Here is a 20293-nt window from a genome sequence, read left to right as displayed (position 1 = left end):
AAATTTTTCTGGAAAAAAACTTTTCAGATAGCTGTGCTATTCCTATAAAAAGTCTTGATTTGAAAATATTTTGGAAAAGTCACTTAAATTTATTCTAGTGTTTCGACATTATTCGCTATATTGCAGGTCTTCCTGCAGATGTGCCTTGCGTGAACCAGCAAATTTTCCTGACACTTACAATGCTACAAAATTTCAAATAACTTTTCTGAGAATGACTTCTAGATTATCAACTCTTCCAGAATTATGACACTGGGAATGTGAAACAGTGTTTCAATTCTGTCAGTATTTTAATTAGCTCTCTCATAGAGGAAATCCATACTCACTTGACTATGCCATATCCGAGACTGACTATGATGACCAGGGTTCGAGCCAGAGAGCGTTTGACTGCAGAAAGCAGCTCTGCAAGGATCAAGGCCCCTTGAACTACGAAGAAAAGAAGAAATGGTGCTATATTCCAAGCTCAGCAAAAGGCTCAATTCCAATGCCACAAAATAAATGACCAACACTTCAGAAGGAGTACTGATATTCACCCTACTAAAAACAAATACTTTTGTAATTTTTATAAGCACAAAAGCCGATACCACTTACAACCTTAACTGCATACAGTCTGGGTGTGCTCACCTCCCACCCCCACCCACTCACTAACAACTTCACTAAAACCTGTTCTTAACAGAATACCTCACCCTATGACTCTAAGGAGTTTCCCTGCCATTTCTAAAAGCCATGAAGTATAGTTATATTTGGAAAAGCATAAAACAGACATATACACACTGTGTGCATATGTATAGTTTTCAACTTCACATCTACTATTTCCAAACCATCTCAAAGACATGAAAAATATCTAGAATAACAACAATAATTATTAATATTCAAATGGTCTAATGAGAGGGAACTGAAGAATTTCTATTGTAATTAGTTCACCTTATAAACCATAAGCTTCTTCCTATTTTCTTGGTCTTATTGTGGGGTTTGTTTGTTTTTTTTGGTACCGGGGATCAAACTCAGACCTTGGGCTTGTAAGGCAGGCAGGGTGCCACTGAGCTAATTTCCTGGGCCTACTGTGGGTTTTTTGCTCTGTTTTGTTTTTGTTTTTTGAGACAGGATCTCACGATGTAGTTCAGGCTGGCCTTGAACTCATTATATAGCCTAGGCCTAGACCTTTAACTCACAGAGATTCTCTTGCCTCCCCTATGGAGTGCTGAGATTACAGGTGTGTGCCACCACACCCAGCTGGTATTATTGTTTTTATCAATTCCAAGATGCACTAAGATCTCTTTTTTTGGTACTGGCAATTGAACTCAGGGCTCACAATTGTCAAGCAGGGGCTGTGCTGCTGAGCTACATCCCCAGCTCTGCACTAAGAGCTTTAAAATCAAGGTTTATGCCAGATGTGGTGGTGCATGCCTGTAATCCCAACACTTGGGAAGCTGAGCCAGGAGGATCACAGTGAGTTCAAGGCCAGCAGGGGCTGCACAGTAAGTTCAAGATCAGCCTGAACCACAATGAGACCCCGTCTCAAAAATAAATACATAAATAAATAAAAGCAGAGTTTGTGTTAAAATCAAAGGCATCTTACAATTAAATTGACATTGTTTACTCTCTTCCTAAGATATATGTAATAATGATGACTTATATAACAATGGCAATTGAGATTTGATGATGATAATCACCATTCCCCCCAAATGGCCACTCCTTTTTTTACTCTGGCAAGCATATTTCAGTAAACTTGCTCTTATATCACTAAACCTCTAAGTTATGAAATCTAAAAAGTCACAATCTTAAAAAGTAATTCTGCTTACATTCTTCTTTTTTTTTTTTTTTGGTACCGGGGATTGAACTCGATCCTTGCGCTTGCGCAGCAGGCAGCGAAACCACTGAGCTAAATCCCCGGCCCTCTGCTTATGTTATTCTAATAATTACTTGAAAATGTAAACCTATTTAATGACTGCTTACCTTATGAAAAATTTCATGTTATCTCATCAATGACTGAAACTGGTAAATACATTTGTATTACATACCACATTCTCCTTCATAGCGAATATTCTGAAATTCTGCATAGAAGACAGCTTTCTCAAACATTCCCAAGAAGATGACAACACCAATCCAAAACTGAATTCTCAGGAGATCTCTCCAATAGCAGGCAGACCATGCCAGCCACAGAACACCGAACAGGACATACACGATACACATCACCATGAAGAACTGTCACCCAATGGGGTAAGAGACAAAAAGGAGAATTAGAGGCAAGAGTCATATATCTATATTTAGTATCAATATAGTCTTAAACCTCAAGGATATATAGCACATACTCTACTTTTTACTTGACTAGTAATTATATCTTTGGAGTTATTAGCAAGCATGAAGACCAGTCTCTTGAGAAGAGGCAGACTACACAAGGACTCGTCCTCAAGAGTGACTGCTCCCCCCATTAATAAGCTTCTTCAGCTTACAACCCAAAACTGCATAAGCAAAGAGAATGCAGAAGAGGATAAAAGGCACACCGGGTAGGGACGAATCCAGCAGTCAGTCATAAGACACAACACAATGGGAAAACTCTCACAGGGACAGGAAAGAGAGCAACCATGAACAAGGCAAGCCTGAAAACAGACTGTGGATATTCTCAGACAGAGGGGTCCACACTTCTTCCACATCCACACAGTGAAGAGGAGGAAGCGTGGCCACTCAGTTCCTATATATAATGGGCTCAGAAACTACAGGATCCTGGCAAGATAGCTGGGGATTTAGCTCAGTGGCATTGCGCCTGCCTTGTAAGTGCAAGGTCCTAAATTCGATCCCCTGTACCAAAACAAAAGACAGGCCTCACTGTAGGTCCTTACAAAAATGTGAAATGTGAGAGGACCTTTGGGGAGATATTAACCCCCTCATTTCACAGATTAAGAACAAGGCTTAGAGGGCCACTGACTCTCCCAAGATCACAGCCTAATGAGAAGTCTGGAACTTCAAGGAACATCTCCTCAACTGTACAGGAACAATTCTTTAAAAAACGATACAGCCAGAAAACATGAACATGCTTCAAGCTAAACTCATGTAACGCTAACATTAAAAATGAAAATTCTAGGGCCAGGGATTTAGTTTAGTGGTTCTGCCACCTGCCTTGCAAGCGGAAGGATCTGAGTTCAATCCTGGGCACCAAAAATAAATAAATAAATAAATAAATAAAATTCTGGGGCCAGGGATTTAGCTCAGTGGTTCTGGCACCTGCCTCACAAGCACAAGGTCCTGAGTTCGATCCTTGATACCAAAAAAAACAATTCAAAAAATTCAAAAAAATTTTTCAAAAAAAAGATAAAAGAAAAATAAAATAAAAATTCAAGGGCTGTGGATTTAGCTCAGTGGTTCCACTGCCTGCCTTGCAGGAGCAAGGCCCCAAGTTCGATCCCTGGTACCAAAAAAAAAAAAATTCATGCCAAGTATGGTGGCATATGCCTACAGTTCCAGTCCTCTGGGAGGCAGAGGCAGAAGGATCACAAGTTTGCAGCCAGCCTGCCATACACAGCGAGTTCAAGGACTGCCAGGATCATATAGCAAGACTAGTCTCTGATAGGTCTCCCACCACCTCAGCAGTTATTATGTGTAGTTGCTGCCCTCTTCCTATGGTGCCTTGCCCCTTCCCCTGTGTGACGTCGTGCCAAGATGGTTGCTCCCACCAAAGAACAAACCCTTCTTCCCAGCATGCCCCTGTTCCCACCTAGAGAGTAACCTAATACTCGCTCACCTCCTACCACCTAGTGACATCACCAGCTCCTCCACTCCCTAGTCACTACCTCAGTCAACCCCGCCTCAGCCCCTACAAACCCCACCCCAGTCTCTATAAAAGACTCTCCCTGCCCCAGCCATATTGCTTTTGTCTCTCCTTTGTTCAGAGACAGCCCGGCAGATCTATTCCCCTAATAAAGGCTTGTTGTGGCCTGGTCTGGTCTTGGTCTTCGGCCCTTTTACCTGACAGTCTCAAAAAAAAAAACCAAACCACCAAACCCACTACAAAAAAAAAACAAACCCAAATTATGTTTACTTACAATCATCAGAGGATAATCTTCAAGTGTGAGATATCCATAGGGACCCTTTACTTCAACAGTCACTGCCAAAACAGAGTCCTCAGAATTAATTAAACAAACCCAGAAATTTAAACAAAAATCCTATCTAATATTTGATGAATTAATAACATTTTTGTCAGGTCACGGACTTTTGCCACTTTAATCCTGGTGAACACTGCGTTACATTTGTGTAGCGCTCTGCAAGTCACTGAGAATTCTCCTGTCATCTCATGTCCTGCACAGACATTCACGCCGGCTCTGGTCTGAAGTAAGAAGCCTTTCTCCCCAGACTGCTATCCTGAAGACTAGACAGATGATACAGCCTCCACAAAGCCCTCTCTGACTGCCATCTGGAAGGATCCTCTCTCCTCAAAATTGCAAGCACACTTCATATTGTGGGACTGCATAACTCTGTAATCATAAAACTCCCCTAGCCCCAACTGTGACTGAATGTGAGTTAATAGATAAAGATGCTTGTTAGTTCCAGGACACTAGATAAGATCTGTATCAGCCATAAGGTCCCAAAGTAAATTACTCAACTCTTTGTTTGTTGTTAACTGATGTTCGGACACCACTATCTATAGAACAATCTACAAACATCTGCTGACCATCAGTACGTGTCAGCTGACCACTAACCTTTGTTCCTCCTTAGGTAAATTTCGCCTGTTAACTTCCCCTGCAACCCCCTATAAAAAGAGCCTCAGACTCTGGGCTAGTTGCCTCTCTAAGCTACTTTGCTTTGGGAGTGCCATCTGGCCAGACTAAGTAAGGTCTGTTTTACTTTCCAACTTGTCCCGGTGTGCTCCTTCCCGGGTGTTCTTCGCCGCAGTCAGCTCCTCGGAGCGTTCGGTAAGGCCCTCAGTCTTACAATATATACTTTTTCTCACAACGTATCACTAATATGCTTTATAGCATTTGCTTTCTTCCTTCTGTCACCATCTTTGTATCCTGTCCCTCACCTGTATTTCCCGGGTATTTTCTGACTTCAATTTTATCTGACTTTGCTACATTAAGGTACCATTTTCAAAACATAAATTCATTTGGACTCCCACAAATCATGCGTTCTCTCCAGTAAAGTAAGGTGAAACTATCCAGCTTCCTAGTCACGCACCCAGGAACCTCACTTCAAAATGAAAAGAACTTAAAAAGTTCAGATGGATGCAAAGTACCATCCAATAAAATCAGAAATAGATTTTTCCAAACTTGCTAGTTAACATTTCTCAAAAACTCTAATAACAAAGTAAAGAAGCTGAAAAAATAAGTGACATGAATCTAAGATTTGCCTTTCTGAAGCAACCTATCAGCTATTATAATGTGGGACTGCATAACCTTTGTTCCTTTTTCCTCCAGCCCCATTGTGATTAAAATGTGAGTTACTGGATGGAGATGTTTGTTGGTCTAGGGACGCTAGATAGGGATCTGTAACAGACCTAGAGTCCCAGAGTAAACTACTCAACTCTTTGTTTATCCGGAACTGATATTCCAGGCACCACAATTGTTAGAACAAGCTGCAGATGTCTGCTAACCATCAATATGTAACAGTCGACCACTAACCTTTGTCCCCTTTTCTTTAATATGTTAACTTCCCCCTCAACCCCCTATAAAAACAGCCTTGGATTCTGAGCCAGTTGCCTCTCTAAGCTATTTTGCTTTGGGAGTGCCGTCTGGCCAGACTAATAAAGGTCTGTTTTCCAACTTGTCCGGTGTGTTCCTTCCCGGGTGTTCTTCGCCGTAGTCAGCTCCTCGGAGCGTTTGGTAAGGCTCTTGGTCTTACATTCTGAAGACACCGCTGGGATTCGTGGGTGTGCTTCACTAGTCAGCTCCTCGGAGCATTTGGTAAGGCCCTCGGTCTTACAATAAGATTGTGTATAACTAACAAAATTATTTTAAAATTGACTATTTTAAGACTGTACTTAATAAAAAATATTTGGGTAGTTTTGTTGGGAGCAATGCTACATAATTCTAGGGAAAAATCATTTGAGTAGGCCTAGTTCTCAGGCCTACAGGCCAGCTACGACATTCCAGACATAATTGCATTTTGGCCTTGGTCACAACTGAGACCTCAGTGATCCCCGGATGCTGTAATCTCCAGGACAAGACCACACCTGCGGGAGACACCGCGAAGGAACCAAATCTTCATCTGCATAGTTCCTCATTGTTCTTAGATTTCCACTGCCCCCTAGTCTTTTTACACCTTGTTTATCCCAAAGTAAAGTACTGAACTTTGCATTTTCACTTGTTACACCTGTTTCCCCTTGTACTGAATAAAAGGTGCTGCAAGCTCGGGGGCTTTTGTCTTTGCTGCCCGCAGCAGCACTGATCAGACCCAAAGCTCAGCTTCTTAGTCTCATTTGTCTACCTTTCCTGTAATTCGCCATGTGCTGCCGTGGCTCGCAGGAGACTAGGACTTACTGCAGAGGTTCTGGTACCGTCCCCTTCCCCTGTTCCCTAGTTTCTTAAAGAACTTTTATTTATTTATTTTTTTGGTACCGGGGACCTTGCGTTTGCGCAGCAGGCGCCGGAACTAGGTAGTTTCTTGATATGATTAATGAAAATCTGATTTACCTGAAAAGTGATAATCTCTAGAGACAGATATATGATAACTGCCATTTGATCAAAATTTTCCACCAGCATTTATCAGGCCAAAAGGACGTAACATTATTGAAAGTAAACTGAGTCTAATACTTAATGAAAAAAGGAACAACCCATAATAGCAATCAAAAAAATTTCAGAGACCCGGTTATTAAAGCTAAATATTTTGCTAACTTAACAAAAGAACAACTAAGTAGTTATAGCTTATGTCTACATGTCCCCCCAAAGCCTCATGCAGTCATGGGTGGGGCTTTTTCAGAGGTGGCTGGATCTAGAGTGTGTAATGCTGGGATTGATTCATGGTGCAATGCTAGGATTAAGGGTGCCCCACCCCAAGTGTGAGTGCTACTCGCCCTAAAAGCTGGTAGTCTCAATAGGACATAAGGGACAGAAAGAGGGCTGCCACTGTTGCCTGCTTCTGGCCCTGCTTGGTGCTTATTGCCTTCTGCCTGCCCTGCTGGACTGTCTCTCCTCTGCAATGCCCCTCTGCCATGGCACCCTGCCTTGGAGCCAGCCAATAATGGACTGAAACTTCTATAAACTGTGAGCCAAATAAACCTTTCCCCCTTTAACTCTGAGTGTCAGGTATTTTTGACTCAGCAACAAGAACTAAAACAGTAGTGAATATCATCTATGTCACACATTTTGCTTAATTTCTATGCCAGAGTCCAGCAAAATATACCACACAGACCAATTCTAGCCACCTTTATTTTTATAAACAAAGTTTCATTGTAACACAGACACATTCATTCATTCATATTGTCGATAGCTGCCTCTGCACCACCATGGTGGAGCTGGGTAGTTGCAATAAAGAAAAAACTATCTGCCATTTAAGAAAAAGCAAAAGAAAGTAGAAAAGGAGGGAAGGAAGGAAAAAGAAAGCATGGCACAAGATGAATAAGATGTTTTCTGCCATCTAGTGGATTACCACTTAGCAGGGAAAGGAGTTGGGAAATACCAGAGAACCATTTTTCTGAGCTAGCTCCAAAAGGCTGAGTATATACTTTCCAAGACAGATTAAAAAGCCTTTCAGGGCTGGGGATTTAGCTCAATGGTTCCGCCATCTGTCTTTCAAGTACAAGGACCTGAGTTCGATCCCCAGTATCAAATAAATTAATAAATAAAGCCTTCCAGATAAGAGAAAATAACACAATCAAAAAAAGTTTTGCCGGAGTATGTAGCTCAGTGGTGGTAGAGTACCACCCTAGTATGTCCAAGGCCTAGGTTCAATCCTCAGCACTGCCAGTTTTCAAACTGTGTGATATATTTAAAAAACGTTTAGTCTGAGACTGTACATAGTGCCATACTATAGTATTTTGACATAAACCAACAAGAAGTAAACTGAAAAAAAGTTGTAAAGAGTTTAAAAAATCTTGCTGCAAAATGTGGACATTTTATAGGCAATAATGACTCACCAAAGGTTTTAATTAAGAGAATATAAAATGGTTTTAGAAAGATTATTCAAGGACTTTCAGCTAGTATAATTAATGTAACTTCTTAGCTCCAAACCATAAATGGATAAAATATAAAAAAGAAAAAGCACATAGAACTAAATCTATGTTCATGCTAGACTCTGGGCCCAAAAGCAGGCTGTGGTAGTTCTAAGTGCAAAGCACTGAAATTAGTAGGATTCAAAGAAAAAGAGGAGGAACTAAAGCCATGTTTGATGCATGAAGAGGTGGAAACAGATTGGGGCAGGGCTACTCTTCCATCCACGTAAAAAAAAAAAAAAAAAGACAGCTAATAATAAATGCTGGCAACTGCTCCCAGAGACTGTATTACCCATGAACAAGCATGGGCCCAGACAGGAAGAGGCACAGAGATACTCAGGGGTCCAGACACCAGGCCACCTATGGCTTGCTGCGATCTCTGATATGCCCTATCCCACTAAGAGTCACAAGACCCACTTCTGAATTGGGAGTTAAACATTTAACATGTAAGAATCAGAAGTTTAAAAGTCAAATAAAAGAAAGAAATGCTTAGAAAATTAACAAGGATAAAAGCTAATTCGCTGGTATAAAAATAAATCCCAAGAAGATTTAACAAGTAAAAAAGACAAAAGCAATATTAAGGGTTGTAAAATCTACAGATACCATAGGTTTTTGGTAAAGAAATACCATGAATTTGTCAATAATTAGAAATCTTGCTGGGTGTCCTGGCACATACCTATAAATCTCATCACTCTGAAAGCTGACTAGGCCACATAGTGATCTCAAGGCCAGCCTGAACTTCCAGTGTGACCCTGTCTCAAAAAAAGCAAACAGCAGAAGCAGCAGCAGAAGAAAAAGGAGGGGAGGCAGAGGAGAAAGAGCAGAAGCAGAAGAAGCAGAAGCACCAGCAGAAGAAAAAATCTTAAGTGAAATGAATGATTTCTCAAAAAAAGATTCAAAGAAAACAAAAACTAAATCAAAACACTTATCTGTCAGGGAAGGAGGGTGGACAAAAAGAACAACAGGTCAAAACAGTACTACAGGTGAGTTCTACCATTCACTCAAGCATTGGATAACCTTACCCTTACAAAAACTGTTCCACAGAATATTTAAAAAGGGGACATTCTCCAACACTGTATGAGATTAGCATAACCAAAACCAGAGGAAGACAGAATAAGTAAAGAATTATAGGCCAATCTTACTTTGAACATAAGACAACAACCTAATAAGATACTAAGAGAACTCAGCAGTGGGTATATAGCTGTTTAGAGGGCTAAGGATGGGGATGGATAATCATCAAGACCAAGTATCAGGCGTCCCAAAAATTCAAGAACAATTTTTGTTTGTTTGTTTTGACTCAGGGTTGTGCCATGTAGCCCAGGCTGACTTCAAACTCACGTCAATCCTCCTGCCTCAGCCTCCAAAGTGCTGGAACTACAGATGTGCACCACCATGCTCAGCATAATTTAAAATTAGAAACCAATTAACGTAATGTTATCACATTAACGTATTAAACAAAAAAGACTATATAATTTTAATCAATACAATCAAGTGACGATAAAACTGAGCATCACTTTTTGTATTTTTTTTTAAAGAAGGCCTGGGAATGTAACTCCATAGTACAGTATTTGCCTAGCATGTGCACAAAAAAAGAAAAGAAAAAAGGAAAATATTTGGTAAACTCAGAATAGAAAAGAACATTCTTCTGCTGCGCAAGCACAAGGACCCGAGTTCAATCCCCGGTACCAAAAAAAAGAAAATTAAAAAAACATTCTTAACCAAATGAAGAATATGTTGAAAAATCTACAGTTAATACCTATGGGAAATGTAAAAATATTGCCAATAAAGATGGCTACCATCAGTTTCTATTCAATATTCTACCTGAGAAAACAAGGTAGGGGAGGAAACTGCAAGGTAGAAAGAAGAAACAAAAACGGAAACCACAGAAAATACATCCAGAGAAGGAGATTCCACAAAACTCTAGATACGAGTGATGACTCCACAAACTGTGCTCCACCAACAGGAGGAGAGCGCATAAGAAAAATTCTTGAGACATCAAAAAGTACCAATGTTAATGAAATTTTTTAAAGTTTTGACTTGATGACCAAGTTTGTTTGTTTGTTTTGAGACAGGATCTTGCTATGTAGTTCAGGTTGGCCTTGAACTCACTATGTACCCCAGGGTAGCCTGGAATTGCAGCAATCCTCCTGCCTCAGCCTCCTGAGTGCCAAGATTACAGGTGTGCCCCACTACACCCAGCCCTGACCAAGTTTTCCTCATTCTAGTTCAGAGAATACTGAGAACAAGACACAAATTACAAATTTTAAAAGCAAGAGGACCAAAGGAAGAAAAATGCAACTTGGTACCTGGAATACTTCAGAAGAAACCATGTATGAAGTGCCTGGGAAGTGCCTGAATGCAGAAAGATGTTAATTTTTCTCCTCTAATTTTTCTACTTCACAAAAACATTCTTACTAAATTATTCTTTCACTTAAAGCAATTTTAGCCTCTCTATCATATATGACATAAGAAAAAAATAACAAACTTAAAAAAAACAATGAACTTACTGGTGAAAAGATTACGTAGTGAATTTTCTTTTGATGATTCCTTTGAGGAAGAAATGCCAACGTGCACAATAAAAATGTATGGCGCATCCTGCCAAGTTTGCAGTGGTTCATGCAGTGCCTGAGGAGGGAAGAAAGGCAGGAAACCTTCAAGTCTTAAGAATTAAGAGCACACAACATGACATGAAAACCTTGCTCCATCTGACCTGACTCAGACCACTCAGTGAACAAAAGCTCGTTCTCAAGACATCCATCAGAAACATCTGTCAGAAACACTCAGCAACTGCTATAGATCACAGCTTCCTGATACGACATTAGCAGCTAGAGCTATGGAGAAGCTAGAGAATGGGATGTTTATGGGGACACTGAAAAGCATCCAGATGGCAACGTGCATGTGCAGGGTCAGCTCCACATGCCCGGAGCAAGGCAGAGCCCAAGGAGACCAGAGACAGCCCACGAACTCAATCCTGGCATCCCTAAGGCCTCTGCACAGGCAGAAAGAGAAGGCTGAGAAAGAGTAGCTGACAGTGAAAAAGCCACACACAAGGTCATACATTGAGTCATCCCACCATGAAAAATGCTTTGAATAGACATGCAAGCAACAGAAAGCAGGATAGCGGCTGCCGGAGACTAGAGGCAGGGAAGACTGCGGAGTGAGCAGTAATGGGTTCTGGGATCAGCTGTTGGTTATACAACTGTGAACAAACTGAAACCTTACTACACTGTATGCCTTAAAAGCATGAATAGTATGTTAAGAGTACTGTGTCTTAATAAAGTTGTATAAAATTAAAACCTTAATCAGCTTTGTGAAAAACCAGGACATGGGCTGGGGATTTAGCTCAGTGGTTCTGCCGCCTGCCTTGCAAGCGTAAAGACCCAGAGTTTGATCCCCGGTACCAAAACAAAAAAAAACAAAAACAAAAAACCAAAAACCAGGACTAACACAGATAAATGTTTTTGGGGGGGGGGGGCGCTAACCAGGTATCGAACTCAGGGCCTTGTCACCGCTGAGCTACATTCCCAGCCCACATATAAACATCTTATTTTCTCTGTATTTTTAACTTTGCAAAAGTTTTGAGGAATTAGTCATTATGAATTAGAAAGTGAAACCTCCATACAGCATATATTTAAAAAATTTAAAACATATTTAATCCCAGCACTTGGGAGGCTGAGGCAGGAGGATCGCTGTGAGTTTAAGAGGCCACCCTGGGCTACATAGTGAGTTCAAGGTTAGCCTGAACTATATAGCGAGACCCTGTATCAAAAAAAAAAGTATATTTATAGCTCTTGGCCTTATTTCAACTTTCCAAACTCTCCTGTAGTTACAGTCTTATCATAGATAATTTTAGATGGAGCTTTAAGGTCTTTTTAAGTTAAGTTTCTTCCTATTTACAAATATTTATTGGGGAGGAATAATTACACAATAGAAAAAACACAAAGAAGAAAATAAAAATCACTTATAATACCATCTACAGACAATCATTATTAATATGTTGGTGTACAGCCTTCAGTCTTACATTTCTTTGTAAATGTTAACCTAGTGAAAATAATTCAAAACTACCTGAATATTAAAACGTGTTCAATGTCACAAATGCCCAAATACACTTACAGTTCTCTCTCCAGTAAAGGTAAGATTTGTTCCATTCTCCTTAACCTTTAAACATGACAAAAAAGAAAATTAATTTAGAATAATTTACTTTACTCCCAGAAATATGTAAGGAAAATAATTACCTCCTGTTTTTCTCCTAAAAGAGGCAGCCGGTGCACAGACTCCCCAGAAAAGCTCTACAAAACAAACACAAAACTAAATCAAAGATGTATAAATACAAAAGGAAAAGTATAACTCAAAATTCACAGAAATGGTTAAAGTAAAACAAAATATAATAGTTTATACAGTAATATAGCATCTGTAGACAAGATTCCCAATTAACCACAAACAAAATAAATAAAACCTTGCTAAGAGCTAAAAAATAGCAAAGCATGAGGCAGGAGGATCATCATGAGTTCATGGCCAGCCTGGTCTACACAGTGAGTTTAAGCCTACCCTGAACAACATAACAAGACCCTGTCTCAAAAAACAAACAAACAAAAGAATCAAAGCAAACTGACCAATTTTTCTACTGTATAAACATAACAACATTTATGAATGACAAAACCTAAGATTATGGGCTGGGGATTTAGCTCAGTGGTGCCACCACCTGCCTTGCAAGCACAAGGTCCTGAGTTCGATCCCCGGTTCCAAAAACAAAACAAAACAAAAAAACCCCTAAGATTATGATATATGCACAGAATGGAAACCTTAGAAAATCTCTCATTCTACAGATGAGGAAAATGAGGCTTAAAGTCATGAAACTATAAATGCAGAAATGGATCTGAACCTGACTCCTAACTCTTAGGTCCACTATTCCTTCCATCACAACACATTCTATGGCTGTAAAAAGTTACATTAATAGAAATTAGACTGCTGGAGTGTAAACCTTACTAACAGGGCAGGGTTTGCTATAACTCTTGGAAGATTAGAGCTGATCTAAAATGGGAACCTCATGAAGTAAGACACAAGTCACGTTCCCTACTCAAACTTAAGACCAGCCAATCATCCTTGCCTCGTGCATTATTCAGAGAACCAACAGAAAACATACTAACACAATACAGATACAAACTATCCAAAATAATTGCTTCTAGTTTTCTCTACTCTCCTTCTACCATATTAAAGTTGTTTTCTTTCCCCTCTAATTCCATAAAATCTAAGCTATGACAACAGCTGAACTCTTACAACTCAGTGATCAATTACTTTATTTGCTTAGCAATTAGCAATTACTATAAAGTCTTATAAACACTTCTAGTGACTAAACAGAAAACTATGCCTTCAGGGAACTCCTTGCCAACTTCAAGGCAACTTACTAAATATTCCTACACTAGAGATTGAACCCAGGGTCTCACACACAATGGGCAAGTACTCTACTAAGCAATATCCCTGGCTTTTTTTTTTTTTCCTTCTTTTAATTTTTTTTTAAAATTTTACTTTGAGACAAAGTCTCGCTAGGTTCACCAGGCTAGTCTCAAACTTACAATCCTCCTACCTCAGTCTCCTGAGTAGCTGGGATTACAAGCGTATGCTACCATGCCCAGGTCCAAAGCAATTTTTAAAGACAAATAACTGTTTCAATACCTATAAAAATTTTTCCATCAAAAAACTGGTGTTAGGGCCAGGGATTTAGCTCATTGGTTCTGCTGCCTGCCTCACAAGCGCAAGGTCCCGAGTTCGATTCCCGGTACCAAAAAAAAAAAAAAAAGGAAATGAAATACTGCAACATAGATGAGCCTTGAAAACATTAGAGTAAAGTAACTCAGTAAAAATTATCTGATTCTATTTACATAAGGTATCTAGAACACATGAATGACTCCTAGGGACTAGGAGGGATGGGAGTGGTATTTAGTGGATGTGGAGCTTCAGCCTGGGGTGATAAGCACTCTGGGGATAGATGGTGGCTATAGGTGCACAGCAACGTGCATGCAGTACTCAACTGTCACGGAATCATCCGTTCAATTACATTACACACTGGGGCCACGGATTTAGCTCAGTGGTTCTGCAGCCTGCCTTGGAGGGGCAAGGGAGCGCAAGATCCCGAGTTCGATCCCCGTACCAAAAAAAAAAAAATTAATTACACATTAAGAAGTTATACATATTTTACAACAATTAAAAAAACTTGGAGTTTTGCCTTTTACAAACAAAGGAAGGAAAGAAAGTATATGATCTCTTAATAAAGTGAGTATGTAAGTGGCTGACTATGCACTTATCAGGACAGGATTCCAACTCATTTCTCTTTAACTGGTGGGGAAACAGATAAAGGAGAAAATATAGACCTTACATTTTTTAACCTCTTAAATTTCTCTCCCATCACTTTCAAAGATTACCTGTGTTTTAAAGAGTTCACTGCAGTTTTGGAACAATTTTGATGATGTTTGGTATTTTCCAGACAAGTCTCTTTTTTCCTTAAGTTTTTCCAAATATGTCTCTACTTCTTCTGCCTGGGAAAAAAAGAAAAATATAAAATATTTAACTTACCTATCACAAATAGCATAGGTAGACACTAGCAAACTGATCACCCGTGGTACAAATGTAATTTTGATTCTATTTTAAAAGTTAACAGCATCAAGCCAGACATGGTAGCATACATCTGCAATTCTAGCTACCCAGAAGGCTGAAGAAGGACGACTGCGAATTTGAGGCCAGCCTGGGCAACATAGCAAAATCCTATCTCAAAATAAAATTTTAGAAAAGGGCTGGGGATATAGCTCAATGCTCCCTAGGTTCAATTACCAGTACCATAAAAATACAATAAAAACAGAATCAGAAAAAGACTATAATTGTATCCAAAAACTGTCGGGAGCAATGCTACATAATTTTAGGAAAAAATCATTTGATTAGGCCTAGTTCTCCTGCCTACAGGCCAGCTATAGCATTTCGAGACATAATTCCATTTTGGTCCCCAGTCATAACTGAGACCTCAATGATCAGGTGATGCTGTGATGCTCCAGGACAAGATTACACCAGCTGAAGACATCCTGGGAGGAACAAAATCTTCATCTACTCAGTTCCCCATTGTTCTTGGATTGTTACACTTTGTTTATCCCGATGTTCTGAACTCTCTGCAAGTCATTTGTTACACCTTGTTCATCCCAATGTACTGAACTCTCTGCAACTCTTTTGTTAACATCTGTTTCTCCTGATGTACTGAATAAAAGGTGCGGTAAGCTGGGGGCTTTCAACTTTGCCGTCCAGAGCAGCACTGATCAGATCCAAAGCTCAGCTTCTCAAAGTCTCATTTTTCTACCTTTCCTGTATAGTAAATTAATTCGCCTTCTGCTGCCATGGCTTACAGGAGACTAGGACTTACTGCAGAGGTTCTAGTAACATCCCCTTTCCCTGTTCCCTACAAAAAACTTAACATTAGTAAAACTCTAGATTGCAGAAGTCTTGTCTTTAGCTCACAAAAGGCAGTAATTCCAGAAACAATGGAAAACTAATTAGCAGAGGCCAGAAGGAAGGTTTTGGTCATGTGAAAATATATGTAAAAGTTACCTATTAGACTCACAAGCTTAAAAACTGCATGGTTTTTCTTATATGAAAAATCTGGAGTACACATAAATTAAAGCATAAAATAAAAGGCAGATAGGGCCGGGGATTTAGCTCAGTGGTTACAGCACCTGCCTCGCAAGCGCAAGGTTCTGAGTTCGATCCCCAGCACCAAAAAAACCAAAAAGACAGATAATAGGGAAGGGGGGGGCAGGGATGTAGCTCAGCGGTGCTGTGCCTGCCTGGCAACCGCAAGGTCCTGAGTTCGATCCCTGGTACCGGAAAGGGAAAAAAAAGGAAAAGGGGGACAGATATTTTGCAAATGAGAAGGGGAATAAGAAATAGAGGGAGGAGGAAAAAGGGAAAAGGAAGTAAAAAGAATTAAAATGGGTTATGTACGTGTATCAACTTCCTAAAATGAAGGTAATCATGTACTGCAAACATGTACTAATAAAAATTAGTTACCTAAATAACATCAACAAAAAGATGTATTTGTGCTCATTAGCTAAGACAGAGTGCAAACTACAATAGCTATTCATAGCCCAAAACCTAATTCCTGTGGCTTCACCTATCAGTTCTGTGATTTTTCTGATATCTACATCTCTGATGACGCCTTCATTAGAAAATAGCTCCAAGGGGCCAGGGATTTAGCTCAGTGGTTCCGCTGCCTGCCTCAAAAGCCCAAGGACCCCAAGTTTAATCCCCGATACCAAGAAAAACAAGGAAAAGAAAAAAGAAAATAAGCTCCAATACTACATCCCACCTTCTTGTCATCCCCTTTATCCAAAATAATTTCCTATGAAGAGAGGATCTACTAAGCACTTGACCAAGTTTCAATCACATGAACCTTTTACTGTAAATTCAACTAGTAAACAATTCAAAGAAAAAGATCAATGACATCAACCCATATTCTGAACATATCATTTCTTTCTAAATTCTTCAGTCTTTTCATTCCTACCACATCAATCCAACCCAATGTTATATAACAAAAGCCAACAAAAATCATCTACATTACAAAACAGGTCATTTAAAAACCTAAGCAGAGAGTCAAAATGCTTACCTTGGGCTTTTTATAGGACCAAATTATCTTTGTAAAGAAAATTCAATAGGAAAATCTTTTGGGGGGGAATGAATGATGAAAATGGCAAATAGCAGGATGGAAACAGAATGAAAGAGGCCTAACAGAGCAATGCTCAAGTATTATACACTGCAGCAACTCTCGAAAACTGGTCTTTCACAAGGTGTAGAGGTCAAAACTATTTGCCTGCAATGATGGCACAGTAACAATGGTGGTAAAATCATCACCCCCCATCAGGAACCAAGGCAGTGGTGCAAACTACACCGGGTAATTCCATTCTTCACAGTCACAAGCTCACAGTGGGTAGGGGGACAGTTTTATGTAAGAATGTCCTTGCTGAAACAGCAAAAATTATTAATGCTATTAAATCTAGATGTGACACCATGCCACTTTTAATAATCTACACAACAAAATGGCAAGTATGCAAAATGATTGTCTTAAAGACTTTGCAACTGTTTTGTCACACAACTAAGTGAGCTACTTTGTTTTATTTGAAAAAAATGACTGACTACAGTCATCAGATTTGGTTATTGTCTTGAAAATGAGCTGTAACTTCAAGGAAAAGAATGGACACAGCACCACAGTAACCAATGATAAGATCTGAGCTTTCAAGCAAAAATTAGAATTTTAGAGAATTTGTATCCATTACTATGAACTAAATGGCTTTTAACACTTAAAAAACTACTGATGAGATAGGGAGGGCAGTAGGTGGGGGTTTTAAGTATAATTTAGATTTTAATGTAAAATAAACTAATGTTGTAAAGAATTATATAATTATTTCAACCAGTGTTTTCTAAATGACCAATGTATTATGTTATAAAATCATGCACAAGTAAAATATCCTTTCAAAGTGCAAGACACATCAGTGCATTTTATATTATAGAATATAGGCCAGCATGTGGCACACACCTGTAATCCCAGCACTTCGGAGGCTGAGGCAAGAGGAGCGCTGTGAGTTCAAGGCCAGCCCAAGCTATATAGCAAGACCTTGTCTCACAAACACTCACACACACACACAAATATATATATATATATATATATACACACATATTAAAAAGGTCATTAATATGATTTCCGAGTCTGTAGTTCATCTACGGCCACACCACCCTGAATGTACCCAATCTCATCAGATTCTACAGTTCAGTATTTAAGAAATTCCATTTATTGAGTTTTGGTACAGAAACAAAGAATATCTCCAATTATCTGAAAAGATCATGAAAATACCATTCCTTTTTAAATTTTTATTTATTTATTTATTTATTTTGGCACCAGGGATCCAACTTGGGACCTTGCGCTGGCCAGGCAGGCCGCCGAACCACTGAGCTAAATCCCTGGCCCACCATTCCTTTTCTTTTTTAACTAATAACTATGTGAGGTCAAATTTTTAACATATACTTCAACCAAAATAATGTATCACAACACACTGAGTAAAAAATGATTTACTACAAGAACCTAGCTGTTTTCTGTTATGCTGAATTTTAAACAGATCTACAGAAATGCAAAACAATGCTACTTTTCTATTTCTTTTGAACAAGTTTTTTTATAATACATATTTATATTAATATATAATGAACTTAACAGTACAACTTTTATATCAATTAATTTTTAAATATTTTAATTTCTAAGAGAAACCCACATGAACAGGCTTTTTGGGAGTCCAAAGTAATTTTTAAGAATATAAGAGCCCTGAGACCAATAAGTTTGAGAATTAGTAACACAGACTGCAAGCTGAGATGCATGGGTTGCACTTCCAGCTTCACTCTTCCTTAACTACATGATACCTTTCCCTCTATAAAGGAGGTTGGGACTAAATGACTTATTAGATCCAAACAAAGTGTGTACAGTTTTTGTTGTTGTTCTTTTAATTTTGAGACAGGGTCCAGTTATGTAGTTCAGGCTGGCCTTGAACTCACTATATACCCCAGGCTGACCTTGAACTCAAGGTGATCCCCCTGCTTCAGACTACTCCCAAGTGCAGGGATGTCAGGCGTGCACCACCACACCCAGCAAGTCTGCATTTCTGTTCCTTACCTTGAAGTTGTAGATTTCATTGTAACAGTCAGCACTTTTCAGAAACCAGGTTATATTCAAAGACTGATCACAAGGTTCTCCATCAACTACAAAAGATATTATTGTGAATAAAAGAGAATTTCCAAATAAAGAATTTTTTTTCTTTTTTTAAAATGTATTTTAATTCTTTTTTTTTCCAGTACCAGCGATCGAACTCAGGACCTTGGCCTTTCCAGGCAGGTGCAGTGCCACTGAGTTAAATCCCAGATCCAAAACATTTTTTTTTTCTTACAAGCATTTTCTTATTACCCCTATCCTAGTTATTTTCTACCCTGAGATACTCAAAGACCCCCCTTTCTCCAAACATAAGAAAATAAAGTAATATTTTTCAGATAATATTGTTGTTCATGGAGGGGAGGAACAGTAGTTAGGCAGTTTTTTTATTCTTTTGAAACTGTGGGCCTATTTCTCTGCCTTAAAACATCAAATTTTAGATCTCTATTTGGAAAAGCCTGGGAGTAAGAAAGCAGTCCTAAATTAAAAGCAGTTTCCTATTGTTCAAATACTTACTGAACAAGGCACAAATATACAAGGATACAACAGCACAAAGCTGGACCAGAGAGAGGAATGGGCAGGAACAAATTATTAAAGTTCTTTTTTAAAAAGCTACACTCCAGGGCCGAAGATTTAGCTCAATGGTGCCAGCACCTGCCTAGCAAGTGCAAGGTCCTTAGTTCAATCTCCGGTACCAGAAAAAAATAAAAAGCCATACTTCAGTCAAAGAGACACAGACTAAGAACACCAGGGATGTCAAGGGGCAATATTCATGACTGTTTTTTTGGTACTGGGGATCGAACTCAGGTCCTTGAGCTTGCAAGGCAGGCACCAGAACCACTGAGCAAAATCCCCAGCCCTCATGACTGTCAAATGGTAGTACAAATATTAGTTCCACTGAGGGAAAAAGTCACAGTTTGAATCCTGAATGACTCAAGATAGAGCAATGAACAAAAAAGCAAACAGCTGAGGAAGTTAGAAATAATAAAACCAAAAAATAAAGAAGATAAAGTAAACTAGACTTTTTTCAAAGTTCACCATAAGAAAAGCCATATGAACTGTGACAGCTTCATATCACTAACTCATTAAAATAGAGACTGGAACATAATATTCTAATGGAGCAAGTCATTAGTCTGGGGCGTGGGGTGTAGCTCAGCGGGAGAGGCTCACCTAGCATGTCTGTGGCCCTGGGTTCAATCCCTAACACGGGAAACATTTTTAAAAGGCATCAGTTTGACAGCCCAGTTGCCCATCAACTGGAGACTGGATAAAGATGTGTTTTTTTAATAAAATGGAGTACTACTCGGCCATAAAGAAAGAGAAACTAGAGACATTTATAGCTAAATGGATGCACAATGAGGCCATGCTCTTAAGTGAAATAAACAGGACACACATGTGTAAATACCAAATAGTTTCTCTGGTGTGAAACACTA

At 39.2% G+C, this 20293-nt stretch overlaps 1 protein-coding gene across 2 annotated transcripts in view; it reads right to left on the bottom strand.

Annotated features, from left to right (window-relative positions):
* The window catches only part of Tmem87a (transmembrane protein 87A), a 54326-nt gene that overhangs the window by 22961 nt on the left and 11072 nt on the right, over positions 1 to 20293 (bottom strand). For both annotated transcript variants that reach the window (XM_087207411.1, XM_087207412.1), the window contains exons 3-10: positions 18828 to 18913; positions 14557 to 14670; positions 12373 to 12426; positions 12251 to 12295; positions 10645 to 10762; positions 4038 to 4099; positions 2019 to 2202; positions 324 to 423 (exon numbers count right to left, since the gene is read on the bottom strand). In XM_087207411.1, the coding sequence (XP_087063537.1) occupies positions 324 to 423; positions 2019 to 2202; positions 4038 to 4099; positions 10645 to 10762; positions 12251 to 12295; positions 12373 to 12426; positions 14557 to 14670; positions 18828 to 18913 (763 nt within the window). The remainder of the gene's footprint in view (positions 1 to 323; positions 424 to 2018; positions 2203 to 4037; positions 4100 to 10644; positions 10763 to 12250; positions 12296 to 12372; positions 12427 to 14556; positions 14671 to 18827; positions 18914 to 20293) is intronic.

Source organism: Heterocephalus glaber, unplaced genomic scaffold (assembly GCF_053883595.1).
Source record: "Heterocephalus glaber isolate CG9 unplaced genomic scaffold, H.glaber_assembly_v1.0 deba00000809, whole genome shotgun sequence".
NCBI classification, from domain to species: Eukaryota; Metazoa; Chordata; class Mammalia; order Rodentia; family Bathyergidae; genus Heterocephalus; species Heterocephalus glaber.
The sequence above is the reverse complement of the archived record's forward strand: the minus strand, read 5'-3'. Positions and strand labels throughout refer to the sequence as shown.